Source organism: Phascolarctos cinereus, unplaced genomic scaffold (assembly GCF_003287225.1).
Source record: "Phascolarctos cinereus isolate Bilbo 61053 unplaced genomic scaffold, phaCin_HiC Scaffold_7;HRSCAF=346, whole genome shotgun sequence".
Classification (NCBI taxonomy): Eukaryota; Metazoa; Chordata; class Mammalia; order Diprotodontia; family Phascolarctidae; genus Phascolarctos; species Phascolarctos cinereus.
This window is the reverse complement of record NW_027556180.1, coordinates 14,801,194-14,821,308: the sequence shown is the minus strand read 5'-3', so window position 1 is coordinate 14,821,308 and position 20,115 is coordinate 14,801,194. Positions and strand designations below refer to the sequence as shown.

Genomic DNA, 20,115 nt, shown 5'->3' with positions numbered 1-20,115 from the left:
TGACTAAATCATAAAAAAAGATCCCTCCCTGAAGAGCATATTGACTTAGAAAACCACATATTAACATTACGTTCTATTGCATTTTTATTTATTTTTTTAAGCATTTCCTAATTACATTTTAATCTGGTTTCGACTGCACTCCGGATTGTTGCCAGAGCTGTTCTGAGGCCATGTATTTTGACACCTCTGCTCTACCCCCTCCTTCAATGTTCTCAGAAATAGGAGTAGAAGGTAGGCAGAAATAACAAGCAGGAGTTGGAAAAGTAGAGTAATCTAATCATCACCTTGGGCCCTGCCCTAAAGGGTCTAGAATTCCGAAGAAAGGCAGTGAACCTTAATTGAATAGCCACATACTCCCAGGAATCACTGGAGCATGCTGCATCCTAGCTCGTCCTATCACATAGCTTTAGAACTTCCTGCCAGAGTGGAAGCAGCATGCTAAAAGGAATCATTTCCCACATCTTATCCTCTCTTCCTTCAGCAATGACCCAGCCAGAAAGCAATTAGCTCAACATAAATTCATGGTAAAAGGACAGATAAGTACTACCAATGATGTTAAGATGCTTTACATACCAAAGCAGTTGGCTGGAAAACTTTGGAACAATTTCATCATCACCAACTTTTTTTCCAGATAATGCAGATAATGAACCAAGGTGCTGGGAACAATCAGCCTCTTGGTTAGACCCACTGCCAGCTGCCGGGGTCCCCACACTCACTTTTTGCTGGCCTCACAGACATCAGCGATGTTGGAGAAGAGATGGTGACTCTCAGTTTTGGTCATTGTATCACTCAGTTCTTTAGAATTTTTAAACATCCGTATGAGGATCTCCAAGCTGAGTAAGTAGGAATGTTCCGAGGATATTACTTCAAACATAGCCTAGGAGTACGAAAGATTTGTTGTTAACCCTTCTGCATGCTCTAATCCCCAAATACATGTTGTGAAATCGGGAAAAAGTTAGTATCATCCTGTAGGTGGCACAGATACTAGGATTTCCTAGAAATCGCCAAAAATCATGCTCAGAACAGAACTGGAAGTAGGCTCCCTGGAAGGAGGGATTGTTTCATTCTTTGACTTTGTATCTAGTGTCTAGCCCAGTATCCGTGTGTAGTAGGGGCTTAGTAAATGAATGCTCACTAGTTGATTGACATAGAAATGTGATGGCGATGATTTGGAGGGAAGGGTAACAATGTCTATGGATTCTAAGGACACACCCTTGACAACTGGGAGAATACTAGAAGGATGATGGGATGGAGTGAACGCAGCTTAACATAAGCAGAAAAGAACTGGAGTTTGGATTTGAATCTGCAGTTCTAGCTCTTTACCACCTTGGGGATTTGAAGCAAATCACTTCCCATTCTCTGGGCCTCAGTTTCCTAATCTGTAAAATTAGGAGGATGGCTGAAATGATTTCAAAAGCTGTGTGTCAGGATAAACCCTCTGGCTTATAGCATATCTTTTCAGAACCCAGAATGTGTTCTTCATAATGACTCCAACGTTCAAAGAGAATTGTTGCACCTAAAGATAAACACCTTCCCTCCCCCTAGCTATCAAGGCCCCTATTTCTTCACAAGCAACTGATAAACTCTCTTCCTAATTTATGGCAACTTAATCACACTCTGCTGTAGCCATATCACATTCCATGGGACATCAGTCCATGAGTGCTTCTTAAGCACTTACTACATGCTAAGCATTCTGCAAGGTGCTGGCCAGAACACAGTCCCTGTCTTCAAAGAGTTCACGTTCCAAAGTGGAAGCAAGTGCCCTCAGCAAGCTCGTAGCTAAGCAGGTCATTTTACCCATTCTATAAGCAGCTCTCATTCCTTTCTCAAGCCTTCAAAAAGACAATGAGGATATTCTAGCAACTCCCAGGGATCCTGCGTATGTGTGAGAGCACACATCCCTGTGAGATTGGAAGCTCCTTGGGGGGCAGGGACTGTTTTTGCCTTTCTTGGCACCCTCAGCCCTTAACACAGTGCCTAGCCCATACAGGAACTCAACAAATGTTTGCTGACTGATTGCTTGCACATGTGTGCACACACATGCACACACCGGTTCTTAAAAAAAAATCCATTCATAAGAATTAAATAACTTCATTTGTGGGAGTATGACAACATACTCTCACTTATTCGAGCAATGCCCTTCCTATCTGAAGTCACTTTACACCAATAAAGGAAAAGTATACTTTATGTAGACAAAATATACCCAGAAAATTTAAACTTGGAAAAAAAGTTCTTCTTTTCCCCAAACCTTATTGAATGTTGCCTTCAAATATAGCACCTCCAAATGATTTTCAAAAGGCAAGAACCAAAGCCTTTTGCAACCAAAATTCCCAAATCGATATTTCGTAGGATTGCAGGTTTAGAGAATGAAAGGACCTTAGAAACAATATTCCTCATCCCTTTATTTTACAGAGGAAAAAATCGTAACTCAGAGAGAGAACATTTACAATCAGAGAGCCAGGAAATGGCAGAGTCAAGCTTGGAAGTCACTCTTCTTCTGACTCTGACTGTAACGTTCCTTCCACAATATCCCCCAACTGTGGCCATATAAATGATCACATGGTATCAACATCATATGAAGAATTGGATAATCAATTAAAAGTCTGGATACCATGGACTCTTCCCCAATTTTTTTTTTAAGGCAATTGGGGTTAAGTGACTTGCCCAGGGTCACACAGTTAGTAAGTGTCAGGTGTTTGGTCTGGGGCTGGATTTGAACTCAGGTCCTCCTGACTTCAGGGCTGGTGCCCTATCACTGCACCACCTAGCTTCCCTCTTCCCCAATTGTTAAGAGCAAGATAAAGGACTTGAAAACTTACTAAAAAGTCTAAATATGTAAGAAGCAAAAGGAAAAAGACATTACCTTCAAAAGGAAGGAAAATAGGGCACAGCAGAATTTACGAAGCTTCACACCTATTTTTTAGAATTATATATTCGAATTCTGAAAACTGTTATTCACTAGAAACAAATAGAATGCAATCTATTTAAATTCATTACCTATTAAGAGAAAAACGAATATCTACATGAGATGCTATATATGTCTAAGTGAGACTCCAATTGTAAGGCATTAGGAATTACCTTGTTTGAAAACTTTTTCTATGGTATCAATAATTTTGAAAATTTCTTTTGGTAATTGAATAAAATAATTTGATGTCTTCAGGACATTTTATTAAACAGATATTAATAGCTAGTGTCTATGAAGTGTTTTAAGGTTTGCAAAGAAAGAAATTGTTAACCTTTATGAGTTACAACATCCTACTGTTATTTAATTGATTACAATTAATTTTGTTTTGGAAATCTAAGGACGTGATGGTGGCCTGATAGATGGTTGGAGATGCCTTCGGTTGAGTATCAATTAAGTGGGACAAAGCTAAAAAATAAGAAATATGCAAAACATACACACACAATTTATTGTCATAAAACAACATTCCCATTATCAAAAGCATACCTCTTGCCTCTTTCTTTCCTCCTGGCTAATAGTTTGGGATAATCCATTCTTTTTCACCTAAATGGAAAATTTAAAAAATGAAATTCAGTACACCCATTCTTTGGGCAACAATACCTTCATTCAGGGAGATGGATGCCTGAAAGCCCTTCCACAGGTGATGAATGAAAGGAAATGAAAAACACTGACCTCCACGTGTCTCCTGTTTAACAGAGGCTTGAGAGAAGATGTGATCCCACTAGAAAATGAGCCCAACGTTCAGCAAATCTGATAAAAAAGAAACCAGCTCTATGGAGAGCTATTGCAAAAACGTCCCTGGTAAACACTTAATACAGTCTTGTTGACTTGATTTGAAATGGCTGGAAGACGGATGACCTATTCCATTCTAGGTTTAAGTCATTATTAGTGCATTAACTTAACTTCTCACGTTGAAGATCCAACAAACATTACTAATAAGTAGCATGCATGTACAAGGCTAAACAGAAGAAAAAGACAACAGCTATAACTTCGTTAAGTTCACTTTCCAGGTTCATGTTACCCCACAGCTGTAAGAAGAACATTAAATGTGGATTCTGTAAGAAATATCCAATAAAAACCTTCGAGATTTCTTTCAGATATCACAAAGACCAAAATAATTCCCCAAAACAATCCTAAATAGAATCCTTTTCTGTGGACAAGAAGTTGACGTGTGGACACAGCGCCCAGCAATTCCCTTGAGAAGCCATTAAACCAGAAAAAAAATTGCAACCTTCTCCTTTGAGCTAGTCTTCTTGCATTTTCATCTGTGTTACTGTAACCTGATTCCATTTACATTCCATTTTTATCTGTTAGCTTCAGCTCACACTACACTCGACTAGATTTCTGAATCAAGGATGGAAGCCTTTTAAAACATTTCCTATTAGACCACATTTATTCTTGGCTTGGGTAATAAGGCCACAGTTAATGAATGGATGAGATTGGTCATCGTAAACTTCTAAAGGAAAGCCTGAGATAGAGGAGACAGAACACAACAAAATCCACTGTTAACATGGAGGACAGACAATATAAACCGTCTTCAGTAAAGATCATTATAATATTGAAAACCTTTGTTGTTATTTTAAACAAACACAGCCATTGTTGTGCCTGGCTGGAGCTATTCAGACGTTGGAATTAATTTGTGATGGAGTAAACTGATGGGCTCTATAGTGCCATCCTTTCAGTCAGAGAATACACTGGTGAAAGGCAGGGTAGGAGGCCATTCAAGCAAAGCCTTGCAACGTGGGGGATGGCTGGTAAGAGTAGCAGGAATCAATCCAGACACACTGATGGTATAACTGACAAGGGTAACCCTGAAATTTTGCTTGGATGCCTAAGATTGACACCTTTTCCACTACAAAGATGAAATTTCTGGTGAATTACTATATAAGAAGGCTGTGTCCAAGGCATCATCATTACCCAAAGATTACAAATGCTACAAGCAATTTTATTATAGTTTCTTTTTTGTCACAAGATTGCTGTGGATTTAGGACCAGAAAGGGAAGCGGACAGAGAAAACAAGCCAGCAATACACTGATTTACAAGCAGAACAAAGCCAGACAATGACAACAACCAGTGAACTCTTCAGCTATCCTGACATTGTACCCTAAGGATAACAGGGACTTGCCACAGGCCTGGCAGCTGCAGCTCCCTATATGTGTGGAGTTCTCAATCTTTTGTGGGTCATGGACCTTTTTGGCAGTCCAGTGAAGAAGACTGTGCACCCCTACTCAGAAGGATGTTTTTAAAGGCTTAAAAGAAGACATGAAACCAACTATGTTGAAATAGAGATGTAATATTTTTCCCATCCAAGTTCACAGACTCCTCCTCATAAACTCTATCCAGAGGCCCAAGGTTCAGAATCCCTACTATTTGTTTTGTGTGCCCCCACCCCCCCATGGAATGTCAATTCACTGAGAGCGAAGATTGTTTTACTTTTTTATTTGAATCCCCAGTGCTTAGCATGTAGTAATTCTTTAATCAATGTTTTTCCATTCCATTTCAATAAAGGTGACGCCTGCCAACATTAGCAGCAACCATAGGGTCATGCTATACCTATGCAGTATATGACCTAGGCCAGAGCAGGGCAGGTGGTTTCAGTTTCATTCCAGCTCGGCCATTTGGCGCCATCTCTGCCATGTTGGGGACTTTGCTTCACTGTGCCTAGGTCCCCCTCTATAAAATGAGAGGGTTGAACTGGGTGACCTCTAGGGCCCCTTTCGACCCTAAGTCTACGAGCCTACATTACTGTAACCAGCTTTAGTTTTGAAAAAGTTGCTAGTATACATTCAAAATACCAGCAAGCCAGCTTCTGAGACACACAACATGGCAGGCTTCAAACTCTTCTTCTCAAGGGCATGGGACCTTTCCTAACTGAGAATCAGTTGGGACCTTTTCCATCACCATTCCATCCATTAATTCCACTCTGCCCAACATTTCTTGCATTGCTACTTTGTGTGAGGAGCTGTGTTAAATAGAGGGGACATGAAAACAAAAGAAAAACTATTTCCTCCTCAAATTACCATGTCCCTCTTCCTACCCTCTAAGAGCTTCTCTTTTATTGGGGGAGGGGGTGGTGGGTAAAATCAATAATAGCAGGAAAATAGCAATAATAATTAGGGGGAATGAATGACGATTGAGCGGGCCCAACTGATTCTTCCCCAGGCACAGCTTCCTTTCCCCAATGAGACCCTGGGCACAATGCAGTAATTAAAAGGTTGACATAATCTGACTGCCATCTCTTACCTTTCCTCTTCCCTTCTCCCTGGAAAATTTTCCACTCTTAGCAGGACTCACTGGCAATGATTATTACTAATTATAACAATAGCTGACATAAGTTTTTTCATGAGCTAGACATGTGTTAACTCACAAAACCCACAAGATATAGGTATTATAGGTAATACGACCTCCATTTTGCAGATGAGAAACTGAGGCTTTGAGCAGTGAAATGACTTGCCTGTGGTTATCTAGCTATTAAGTGAGGGAAGTGGGATCCTGACTCCCAGGTCAGGGCTCTTTCCTCTTCACCACGGAGTCCTGGGTTGGAAAGGCTGACAGCTAAGAAGAGATTCTTCCAGAACTACTTCTCTCAAGGGTAGATTTCCACTGGGCATCTGGACTGATAAGAAGTCTTCCTTGCCCAAGGAATACAGGACACCCATGGCCCAAAGAATTAGGAAGAGTTTTAGCTATAGCTAAAAGCAGGAAGCTTTTTTTCATTCTAAATTTAGCAAACACATTTAAGAAACACACACACACACACACACACACACACACACACACACACACGAACTTTTCTATATGTAAAGTAGAACAGGAAAAATAGGATTCTTTGTGAAACCCCAAAACCCAACATGTGACTTTCGAAGCTGTCCTGTGTGTTTGTGTTTCCTTCAGTTTTCTTCTATCTTAAAAAAAAAAAATCCTTCAATGACCCTCTTTCCTTTCTTTTCTCTTTTTTTTCCTGGGAAAAGTTGTCACAAACTCCTCTCTTTCCTCTCCTCATTCTCCCCACCCCGTCAATAAAGAAAAATACAATCCTTGTAGAAAATACACACAGCCAAACAAAACAAACCCACACACTGGCCATGTGCAAAAATGCATATCTCATTCTGCACCTTGGATCCATCACCCCTCCATGATGGAGGGCAGTACAATCCCACTGATCAGAACCATGATGTTTTTCTTTCTTTCTTTTTTTCTTTTTTTTGGCTAGACAATGTGGTTAAGTGACTTGCCCAGGGTCACATAGCTAGTATGTGTTATGTGTCTGAGGCCGGATTTGAACTCAGGTGCTCCTGAATTCTGGGCCGGTGCTCTATCCGCTGTTCCACCTAGCTTCCCCAGAACTATGAGTTCTACCCTAAGTCTAAAACACCTGGTGAATTCAACTCCTTAAGTCTTTCTTGAGAGTAAAAAATGAAACCTCTTAGGGTTACTGGGAAGTTAATTTTACTAGGGAACCAGTGCCATTTTTATCATTCTTTAAAATAGGTAAAATGTACTCCCTTACAACAATCCTATGAGGAAGATAGTGCAAATATTATTATTCCCATTTTACAGATGTTGAAACAGATTCAGAGGGAGGTTTGCTTAGGGTCACACAGCTAGTGTTCAAATCCAAGCTTCAGTCAATCAGTCTAGAAACATTTAGTAAGCACCTACCATGTGTCAGACACTATGCTAAGTGCCAAGAATACAAAAAGAGGCAAGAACAGTCTCTGCCCTCAAGGAGCTTACAATCTAATGGAGGGAACAACACAAAAACAAACATATACAAAGTAATCTATGTATATGATAAGTAAGAAATCATTGAGAGGGAAGGTACTAGAATTAAGAGGGGATGGGGCAGGCTTCCAGTAAGAGATTTTAATTGGGAATTAAAGGAAGCTGAGGAGGTCAGTAGGTGAACACAGGAAGGAGAGCCTTCCAGGCATGGTGGACAGCCAGGGAAAATTCCTGGAGCTAAGAGATGGAGTGTATTGTTCATGGAATAGCCAAGAGGGCAGAGTTACTGGATTGAAGAGTATAGGGAGGGGAGTAAGGTATAAGAAGATTTGAAAAGATAGGAGGAGGGTAGGTTCTGAATGCTAAACATTTGAGCATTTTGTATTTGGTCATGGAAATAATAAGGAGGCACTGGAATTTATTGAGAAGGGGTGGTGGCAGAGTCAGACCAGCAACTTTCAGAAAGTCACTTTAGTGGCTGAATGAAGGATGAATTGTGGAGGAAACTTGAGGAGGGCAGACAAACCAGCAACTATTGCTATAGTTCAAGCATGAGGTGAGGAAACCCACACTGGAGGGGGGCATTGTCAGAGAAGAGGGGAAACGGTCAAAAGATGTCACAAAGGGGTAAGGCAGAGCTGTTATGCATCCGACATGGTGAGGAATTCAGGATGTCTTCCAGAGTTTGAGATTGGGGGACTGGGAGGATGGCGGTTCCCTCTATCGTAACAGGGGAGGGTTTGGAGGAAAGATCATGAACTCAAGTTAACATGTCTACTGGACATTCAGTTTGAGATGTCTGAAAGGCAGTTGGGAACCCAAAGACAGGAAGATTTGAGAACTGTCAGTATTGAGTTGGTAATTAAATTCATGGGCCCTGAGATCACCAAGTGAGATAGCACAGAGAGAGAAGAAAAGAAGGCCCAGACTGGGCCCTTATGTAGAATCCAAGTGTCTTTCCAGTATGCTCTGCTGCTACTAAAGAACCGAGTACTTATTGCTATGAATAACAATGATTTTCATCAAAAGTAGTTCCCTCATTTGGGAGGAGGGAGGGACAGAAGGTATTTTGACTATGAATAAATGAATAAAGCATTTATTAAGTACCTACTGTGTGCAAAGCACCAGGGATACAAACAGAAAAGTCAGATGTCTTTGCTCTGGAGTTCATAGTCTAAAGGGGGAGACCACACATGGGAAACTTTCAGCTGCAACATAGTCAGTCCTTAGGGTACAGAGGCAAAGTGTCTTCTTCTATGGCATTTCTATTGATAAATCAGATCCATTTCTGATGCAGAACCATTCAACAGTGCCAAGGACTTTTGGGGAAGAACTTGCTTTTCTGGGCTGTTGGCAGCTATGGTTGTAGAGCTTGCAGGGGCAGCTGCCAGGCTACAGTTGCTGCCCAGGATGATGGCCAAGGGCACTGCACTGGAAGTCTTGCTATTCCTAAGGCTCTTGGGTTCAGGTCCTAGTTGTCTCCATCAGGATGGTGGTGAAAGCTGTGGTCGGTGTTTGCCCTGCTGGGCACATCCAGGCTTCTGTCCCTCTCCCCGGCTGCCTTGCTGCTGAAGCTAGTCTAGCCTGCCTGCCCTGGGGGTGGCTGTTGGGGGTGGCAGGTGGTGAGGATGGCTGGTCCCTTCTTCACAGGAATTACTCTCCTGGATGATGGCTGTGGGAGCTGGACTGGGGGTTAAAGGGGATGCTCTCATGATCCAAGATCCTTGGGCCTATCTGCCCGCTGGTAGCATTTCATCAGTAACTGTTTCTGGTGATAATGGGGAAGGTGGGACCCATCTTCACGATGATTTCCCCCCTCAACAAGTTCTATAACGAATAGTCCATTAACAGGAAGAAGTAGGTTCATCACAACTTTGTATAAAATGCTCCTTTAAAAATGTCACCTCAAACTTGGCCTCAAAGACATATGAGAATGCATCTCCCTCTCTTTTTTTTTGGGGGGGAGGTTGAGGGCTATAGATGTGGAATATAGCATATGCTGTTTAATAATCGATGTATAGATTAATTTTGCTGAGCTTTATTTTTACCCTCTTTCTTTTTATTACTCTTTCTTATCAGGAATGAGCTTCTGGGTAAGGGAAGGGGAAGGAATGAAAAATTAAGGTACTATTAAAAAAAAGGAATAGCAATACAACTTTAAAATACAAAAAAGAATCTCATCAATAAGAAATCAGGTCATGTGTAGTAGCCCCCACAGACAAGGCTTTCCTGGCCTTCAAATAATTCTAGGAAGCACACATAGATAATTAGTGAAAAAAATTTGAAATCTGGGACATAGGCAATCTTAAAGGTCCAGACTTGAGAGTTAAGGCGAACAAGTTCAGCATGGCTGACTGCCAAACCCTGGCTTTCCAACAGTCCCATCCTCCCACTGGCTGTTCTCCTTCTTCACAGCATACCTCAGACCTCAGCTCTGCCACACCCTGATTGACTGAGAAAAACTGACTCTTGAGATTTCACTCCTGGCCAAAGGAGGGAGGAATGACCGAATCACAGCTGCTACTTTGTCCAGTAAGATGTTGCAGGGCAGTGAAGGCATGGCAGGGTGGGGGATGGGGCATGAGGAGAACATGAGAGCTGTCTTTACGTGCATGAGGAATGGTGATGTGGAAGGATTCAATTCACTCTACTTGGCCCCACAGAACAGAGCTAAGTGGGATGTTACAGAGGCAGGTGTAGATTTAAGTGAATGAAGAACTCCCTGGCAACTCTAGCAATGCCAAAACGGGAGGGCTTGGCTGGGAAGAATAGAGGTTGGCCCTCCCTAGGAGTCTTCAAGCAGAGACTGGACGACCACATCTTACAGATTCTGTGGTAAGGATTACTGGTTAGCTCCTAAGGGCCACTCCAGATGGCCTCTGAGGTCTCTTACAACTCTCAAAGTCTGGAACCAGATGGTCACATTCAAGTTCTATGAGCAAAGTCAGAATGGCAGATGGGAAATTGCCTTAGTTTCCCCATGCATAAAATAAAAGGGGTATACTAAATGACTCTTCAGGTTCCTCATAGCTCTTAATGGCTATGAGCTGGGATTAGGAAGAGATAGGAAAGTGATCATTTCAAGAGCCCCAGAATCATGATTAGAGAGGGAAATTAGATGCATATACAAAAGAAGAGAAGGCTCAAAAACCACAGAAGGAAAGAAGCTGGCTGAAACACAGGAGACAGAAATGAAACGAAAAGCCAAAAAGGAGCACAAAATCGAAGGTACCCACAGAATCAAAGAGAAAGGAGGAGAGGGCGTCAGAGAAGGGCACATGCCAGCTTTGAATGGTGCCCATGAACTGGAAGCTTTTGGGATTTTCCACTTTCGAATCAGCCAAGTGATCAATAAACCTAAATGAAACAACAGCTTGGCCTCCTCGGTTAACAAGGAACCAGCCCTCACACATCATGCCACTAGGCAGAGGGGGCATTCTTGTTGTGTATATATTTCCTGGGAAGAACTAAAAGGAAATGCAGCAGATCAATACTGGGGAGCCATAACCTTCCTCTCTGAAGGAAGGAAACTTCAGAAATCTCTAAGTGTGCTGCTTTTCTCTCTAGAAACAAAGGAAATTCAAGTGGGACCACTCCTTTCTTTTGACAGCAACATGGCTACCACATCGAGTGTTGGAAATGCTGGCAAGGAAAAAGACCGAAGTGAACCTTGCTATGCCCATGTAACTCTGTCCCCTGAACTCACAGACACTTCCTTATGCCTTGGGTGTTTACACTATGATATGGGGAATGTATTTCATCAGCAGAATGGCCTGCTGAAGGAACTCGAGCCTAACTGAATACCAAGCACTGGATGTGACCAATGCCAATGCTTCCAGATACTCAGCCACGTTTGGGGCCGTAAGAAACTACAGATAGGTAGATAATATGAACAGGTGCAAAGGCAAACGAGCCAAATGAGTTGTTATGACAACCACAATATCAGTGCAAAAAGAAACAACTCTTAAAAACCTGAGAACCCAGGGCGGCTAAGTGGCCCAGTGGATAGAGCCCTGGCCTGGATTCAGGAGGACCTGAATTCAAATCTAGCCTCAGACACACAACACCTACTAACTGTGTGACCCTGGGCAAGTCACTTAACCCCACTGCCTAGCCAAAAACCAAACCAAACCAAAACAAAACTCAGAACTTTTAAAACCAGGATCAAGATGATAAAACTTACTTCCCACCTCTGGAGGGAGAAGCAATGAGTTTCAGAGAGAAAATCAAAGCAAACCCTCATGTACCCATAAAATTATCTGCCTTTATCTCACCTATACATCCTTTTAGGAGTACACACACACACACACACACACACACACACACACACATGTGTGTATGTACATACATATATGTACATGTGTGTGTGTATATATATATATATATACATGTGTGTATGTATGTACGTATGTATACCTGTTGGAGGTAACTAGGTGGCTCAGCTCACAGCGCACTGTGCCTAGAGTCTGAAAGACCTGAGTTCATGGACGCTTACTAGCTGTGTGACCCTGGGCAAGTCACTTCACCTGTTTGCCTTAATCCATTGGGAAAGGAGATGACAAACCACTCCAGTATCTTGGCCAAAAAACCTCATGGACAGTATGGTCTATGGGGCAATGAAGAGTTGTGAACAACAACATTTCTGTTACGTGGTAAAGTTATTTACTTGAAGTCAGTGTGGGAAGATCGCGAATTATGATAGATATTTTTAAAAGATCATCAATATTTTTAAATGCACAGAAGAAAACAAAAAGCAGTTCAAAAGGAGGCACAAATCCAGCAAATTTGTACCTAACTTGTTTACTAATACTACCACTACTACTACTACCACATCTATATTGTGCTTTAAGGTTTGCAAAAGGCTTTACAAGCACTATCTCATTTGATCCTCAGGTGAGCAATGTTACTTTGGACACAAGAAGTATTTATGACACAACAGTCCTATATTATATGTCATAATTATGATATAATTACTTTATAGAATAACCCTATGATTACTATATTGATACCAAATCCTCTAACAGAATTTCTCTGTTGTTTATATAATCCTCTTTCTTGTTCTTTATATATTAAAACTTTTGGGTTTGTTGATGATTGTTAAGTTCATTGTGAAAAAAGTGAAGCTAAAAAAATAATAAAAAATCATCATTCATCTGGCCATGGGAGATTCCTCATCCTTGTACTATCCCTGAAACTAGGCTCAATCCTAAAAGCAAAACATCTATCACTTTATCTTAACCAGCTGATTAAAAATAAATAAATAAACTAATTTTAATTAATTAAAATTAAGTAGCCAATTAAAAAATTTAGTTTAATGATGTGTAATTATAATGACCAAGTCTGGTTACAGAGAAGAACTGAGAAAATGTTATCTACTTCCTTTCTTTGAAGAAGTAGGGAATTATGGGTGTGGAATGCTGCATATGTGTCAGACATTACTTAGGTTATTTTTGCTGAAAAGTTTTTTCCTCTTCTTTCTTTTTTATTCTTTGTCCCAAAGAAGAGCTCACTGGGTTGGAGTAGGGAGAAGGTATTCAGAAATAATGGTGGTATAAAATACAGCAACAAAATTTTTAAAAGTCACTTAAAAAGCAAATTTAAAGGACAAAACATAACAAAAGTGCTTAAATCTATAGCCCATGATGTGAGGTAGGAGCAGTTACGTGGCACAGTGAATAGAGCACTGCACCCTGGAGTCAGAAGACCTGAGTTTAAATCCTGCTTCAGACACCGATTGTGTGACTTTGGACAAGTCACTTAACTCTTTCAGTTTTGGTTTCCTCATCTGCAAAATGAGCTGGAAAAGGAAATGGCAAAACGCTCCAGTATTCTTACCAAGAAAACCCCCAATGGGGTCACGAAGAGTCGGACATGACTGAAATGACTGAACAGCATTTGAGCTAATTCACTCAATGCATTTTTAAATTTGTGTTGATTTATATCCCAAGTCAGGAAACTGAATAGAGAGACTCTGAAACATCCCAGTACTAGAGGAAGGAGAACTGGATGGGAAAAGATCTAAATCAAATTCCCCTGCATCTCTTCCAAATTTCCAGGAGTTCCCAATTACAGCGCTGCCTTCAGCTCTCCTGTCACTGAAGCGCATATTCAGATATTGCCAAATTGCATTCCTCATCTACATCCCCTTCTCTCTGCCCACACAGGCACCACCCTAGTGCAGGCCTTCGATTCCCACCTTGACTATTATAGCATCATCCTGATTCATTTCCCCATAAAGCCCCTCCCCACTCAAATCTATTTCCCATTCAACTAACAAAGTGATTTTCCTAAAGCTCATATCTCATCATATCACACCTATATTGAATAAATTGTTATGGCTCCCTATTGACTCTAATACCAAATATTATTTTATTCTTTTTAATGTTTATTTTTAGTTCAAGTTTTAAAATGAGCATGATTATTAGTAGATAATTATTAATAGCAATTAATAATAATTGCGATTATTAATTATATATGTATATAATTTACAAATAACAATGTAAACATATTCATGGTTCATGCCAAATAATTTTTGGGAATAGTAATTGGAATCAAAAGAATTTGGAGACCATTATTCCAAATGTCTCCAGGTTTGGGGCCTGGGCTCTTAGTAGCTCAAAACCATTCTGTTTCTCTTTAGATGAATCAGTCACATCTTTAATTTAACCTTCTGAATTGAAGAGAAAGTATGCAATTCTATTAGAATTTCCAGAAAACATGATGCACAAGTTGAGAAAATGGGGACAAAATTAAAATGAATGGAAAAGCTTAGAACAATGATATGAAATCATTTAAATAATACACAAAGTGTATTATTTTAAAACGGGCCATTAGTATGGCTCAAAGACAAGGTCGATGCCTACACTAGAGGAAGGCACATTTGAGAAGGCAGATTTGGCGGTGGTTGAGAAAAGATGTAGAAGTTACGGTCACAGTCACGACAAGAAGAATTTTTAAAGTGCCTACTATGTGCTAAGCACTGTGTTAAGGGCTGGAGTTGAAGGCAATGATAATTTCAGCCAAGGCTTAGTGGAGGTAAAGATTTCCTTAGGTCTTGCTGAGTAGGAGGTGATGACGGCAAGATTTGTATTCATGAGAGATAAGGGAGGAGAAGAAGAAAATCAGGGTCACAATGACATCATTTACGGAAACCAAAGGCATGAGTCAACAATCAGATCAGAAAATGAAACAGGTTTAAGTTACTCCTGTTGCCCAAGAGAAATGCACCTGCTAATAAAATTGACAACAATGTTACAGGTTGTTTTTGTTTCATTCTATAAAGCCTAAGTGGATAAGCAGGTTGGTATTAAAAGATCAAATAAAATAATAGACACCAAGCACCTTGCACCAGGTGTGGTGGGACACGCCGCAATCCCTGCTCCTGCAGAGGCGGAGGCTGGTGGATCCCTTGGGCTCAGGTATTCTGAAGTGCAGTGGCTAGGTTGATCAGGTGTCTGCATGAAGTCCAGAACCAACATGGTGAGCCCTAAGAGCCAGGGCCACCAGGCTCCCTAATGGTGGGTGAACCAGCCACGGTCAGAAATGGAGCAGGTCAAACTCCCACGCTGATCAGCATTGGGGTGGAACCCTGTACTTCCAGCCTGGGGGAGATGGGGAGATCCAATTTCTAAATGGTCTTTTCACCAGAAAAGGAGAGCCGTACAGCGCAAAGTGGTGGCAGCGGTATATGCAAATTTCCCTGATCGATGTGCCGTTAATGGGACCTGGGTCTAAATCCCAGTTATGGATGATGATATTCCATTCAAATATAGAAGGAATTACGAATATAGTCAGCTGCCGATCCTCTTTCTATCCGTCCTGCTCACTCTGGCCTCTGTCTCTGTTTTCCCCACCCCCATTTCTCCTTCTTACCCTTCTTACCTGTCTCTACCTCCTCCAAGGCCCAACTCATAAGATCAGCTCACATTTTTGTACAGGGTTCCACCGTTGAAAAAATGCTTCTCTCAAAACCGGGTCATGTAGGTAGTATAAATATTAACCCTGTATTATAGAGCTTGAGACAGGCTTTGTGAAGAAGGTTAGCCTTTGGCTGGGCCTTGAAGGATGGCAGGGAAAACGAAAGGTGAAGAGGAGGAGGGATGGAGACTAGTCAGCGAAAATGCCAAAAATTGGTTTTCTTTTTATCTAATGTAACACAGCCAGTTGTGTGACTTAACAGCAAAATTACAGCACTGAACCACAAGGGCTGATTATCTAAATGTTTTCTATGATAATGTCGCCCCTTGATCCAGAACTCAAATCCCTCTCAGATCCTAACCCCTAATCTTTCCCGCTCTTACCATCTCACTCTTTCCTAAACAACTTTTTCACCTCATTGTGACCTCAGTCACTCTTGTCTTCCCTGCTTTCCCAGTTTCACTTAAGAGGAATACCTACCCAGGTCCCTCCCCATGAAGGCAAAGCTGGTTCATTTCCTTAAAAGATACTGAAAACATTCTTAAGATTTAATTGCCTCAGATGACTAAAGGCTCAGGCTGTTGACCTTGGTTTCTGGTTGCCTGATTATAAAAAGCCATGAAGAGCTCCAGTTTCTCCCTGACGCCTCGCTGGCAGACCACCATGGGCAACTCCAAGGCAGGGATGCTTGGTCCTGCTGAATGGACACAGTTCCTTGTGAATGTCCTCCCCTGCTATGGTTTAGGAAATCTCCTTTCATTTAACCACAGACAGACCATGAGTATCTCATTTCATTCTAATCTCAAACCTGATCTACCTGGAGACTGACCTAGTCACCCTTGGCGTGAAACACAGTCCATTTCCCTTTCTCTGGCCTGATCTTTGTAGTCTTGTGGTTGTAGTTAACAGTTCATTCCTTGACCCTTTACCCTATCTTATTGTTTATCCCTTTCCAAACCCCTGTTCTGGGTTACCTCCCACATTCACCTACTCCACTCCTCGTTGTACGCATCTGAACAATACTGAAAGCTATCACCATCCAGATTGGGTCCACAACAAATATGTTATCTAATCTCAGCTGGGAGGTTTTCCTTTTACCTTTTCCCAGATCAGCTCTTTCCAGTATTCCCCATGCTTTCCATTTGAAATCAATTAATCAAGTTAAGCACCTACTTCGTGTCAAGCACAGTTAGGCAGTGCTGGGCTTAGTGGAAATACAAGTACAAAGAATGAAACAATCCTTTCATGCAATGTTCTTCCAGACACCTACACCATCATCTCTTCCCTCAGAGCAAGAGGACCTCAACTCATACTTTATGTCTACTAACTAGGCCATCCACCATGAACATTCTCTTTCTCCCCAAATTTACATCTCAAATCCCCTCTAAATTACATCTCATTATCTCCTCCTTCACTCCAGGCTCTGGTGAATTAAAATGATTTTCCTATAACAGTGGATGGAATTAGGAGTAGAAATATAATAGTTTTCCATCTAAAGAATGATAACAGTAGAGTAGAAAAAATACTAGGCTCAAAATTTAAAAGATCTGAGTTGACATCTTCAATGCTTCTTAGCTGCATAAATCAATTCACAATTTGCATCAATGGAGGGAATTCCAACAACTGGAGATCTTACCATAGCTGAAATGTGACAGGAACACTGGCATCAATGCTCCAGTGGCTCTAACCAGGTTGAATTCCAATCCAAGCCCCTTTGGGTCATGGCCAGCCAGCTGACAGACATAACAAATTTGGATTCAATCCCCAGAAGCCCCGAATTACAGAGGTACATAAAAATCTAGGGATAAATCGTATTCTCCTAAATCCCAAGGTCAAGAAGAGAAAGTATATTATGTTGATTTCTGCAGTGGTCTCCCAGCCCAAACAAATCTTCACTATCTCACCTGGGCTTCCCAGTACCTGGGAGCTAGAAGGGGAGGAGCGATATAGACCAAAATCTCCTCAATTAGGAGAGGCTGTTAGGAGAGGATAATGATAAGCCATGCCCCAAAGCCAAAGTGGAGCACCGCAAGAATCCTCACATGTCCCACCAAAGAGCAAATTCTACTGGGCAACCCATTTCTGGTCACCATATGGAGAGCCTTCCTAACTCCACAGAGCTTTTTCTAATCCCAGAATCTCGGCAGAAAAAGAACCCTCAGAAGTCACTTAGTCTTAACTTCTACCAGTGGGAGAATCCCTTCTACATAACCAACAAATGGGCATGTAGGTTTTTTCATGAAGGTCTTAACACTCCCACTTTTGGAGGCTTTTTGTTGTTGTTGTCGAAAAATTTTGACTTATGTCAGATTTCTGATTATGTCCTTTTTTGTCACTTCTAGCCATTGCTTCTAGCTTTGTCCTTTGGGGCCAAGAAGAATAAATTAATTCCTCTTTCATGACAGCCTTCATAAACTTAAAGATGACCATCACCTGTCCATCTCCCAAGTCACAGAAATCACCCCAATTAGAGGCTGGCTGTGCAGAGGGCCCCTCAGAAATGACACTCCTACCATTCTAAGCCAAATCAAGCAGAGCTTTCAAAATGTGACTATCTTCCAATCAATTCCCACAATCTCTTATGGCTCTGGGGTACAGCATTAGAACTTTCTTCTTAACCAGCCCTACCCCCCCAACCTGGGACAAGGCATTCTAGTTGGGCATGAAATAACTTGATTATGTGGCTATGATGACTAAGCTCCCTGGCTTGTCACTCAGTGGCCTTTATTAAGCCCTCACTGTGGACAGAGGACTTTCAAGAAATGTTTAAAGAGAGAAGGAACACATCTTGAGGTCTTATCTAGGTAAACAGTTATGGAAAAAATGCAAGCCTCACTCAGTCTCCAAACAGAAAACTCCTTGCTTTGTTTTGTTTTGAAATCACTGGGCAGTTTTTTTGTTGCCACCATCCATAAATCCTGGTGGGATCTTGATCATGGTCTTTCCCTTTCCCTTCTCCAGAGCAACTGCCCAACCTAGAGCGCCTTCTACAGTATAACTCACACACAACCAGCCCTGCGAATATGTTGGGGATCCAGGGATATAATCATTCATTTAAACATTTTTATTAAGTCTTTGCCTTAGGGGTGATTATATTATTATTTGTTTTATTATCCATTTTTTATTTATTTAATTTTTTTCTTATTATTTTTATTATTCATTTCAAGTCAACAATGCTTAACATGGAAATCAGCTTTTTAGAGTAATCTCTGGCTCTATTTCCAAGTATTCCAAGGAATATTTTACCTACTGTGCAGTTCTGGTGAAACCTTGCTGTGGTTCATGTGGAACCTAAGAATATTAGATTCTACTTTCCCAGTCTTAGGTTCACCTCTCTAGCTTCTGGCAGAAAGCTCTCTCCTCACTTGAATTATGACACACAAGTTCTCAAGCCCTGTCCTAAAGCTTCTCCTTCCATCCATAACCTTTGAACTAGGGATTCCACTGACAGATATCCCTCCACCACCAAGAAAGTCAATGACAAAAAGAAAGGACCCACGAACACAAAAAATATGTATACAGCACGTCTCGTGCAGGTAACAAACTAAAAATGAAAAGTGGATAAAATGTCACTGCCCCTAGTTAGTAAATACCAGTGGCTCCCTATTACTTTCAGGATCAAATACAAAATTCTGTTTGTCTTTTAAAGCTCTTCAGAACCTGGTCCACTCCTACCCATCCAGTCTTCTTATGCCTTACCACTCTCCTCCACGGGGCATGGCAATCCACTTCCCCTGGCCCCTCCTCACTATTATTTGCACAAGACAGACCATCTCCCAACTCCAGGCATTTTCACTGGCTGTTCCCCATGCCTGGGAAGCTTTCCTTTCTCATCCCCACCCCTGCCTTCCTTGGCTTCCTTCCAGCTTCAGCTAAAGTCCCACCTTCTGCAAGAGGCCTTCCCAGTCATCCCACTGAAACTGCCCCCATTTTATCCAGCCTGTATCTCACTTGTACAAAATTGTTCTTATGTCACACACACACACCCATTAGACTATAAGCTCTTTGAGAGCAAGCACTTTTGGGGGGGCTTTTTTGTATCCCCAGATCTTTGCAGTGTCTGGCACAGTGCTTAATAAATGCTAGCTGACTGAATGGATAGCTAAACAAAATATGCTACATGATCCTAATGCAATGTATTGTGAGGTAAGAAATGATGAGTACCACAAAAACTGAGAAGTACAGAAAGACTTAGGGAAACTGATTAAAAGCAAAAAGAACCAGGAAAGCAATATACACAAGGAGTACACCAAGGTAAATAGAAAGAAGGACAGAAAAACAAATGAAGCCAAATTAAGTTTAGTACCAAAGAAGAGATATGAAAGGCACCTGACCCCACTTCTTTATAGAGCTGGGGGACTGGGTGTGGAACACTGCAAATAATGTCAAACAATTTTAATGTATTGGTTCTCCCCCATCTTTTTTATTCTTTGATACAAGGGATAATTTTCTGAAGGGAGAACATGGAGGGATACATTGGAATATATAGACAATATTTTTAATAAGACATA

General features: G+C 41.2%; 1 protein-coding gene across 1 annotated transcript in view; it reads right to left on the bottom strand.

Annotated features, from left to right (window-relative positions):
* ARHGEF26 (Rho guanine nucleotide exchange factor 26) overlaps nt 1-20,115 on the bottom strand; it is a 140,857-nt gene that overhangs the window by 108,651 nt on the left and 12,091 nt on the right. Inside the window, 2 exon segments of the mRNA XM_020988927.2 lie at nt 717-877; nt 3,449-3,505. Of these exon segments, the coding sequence (XP_020844586.1) occupies nt 717-877; nt 3,449-3,505 (218 nt within the window).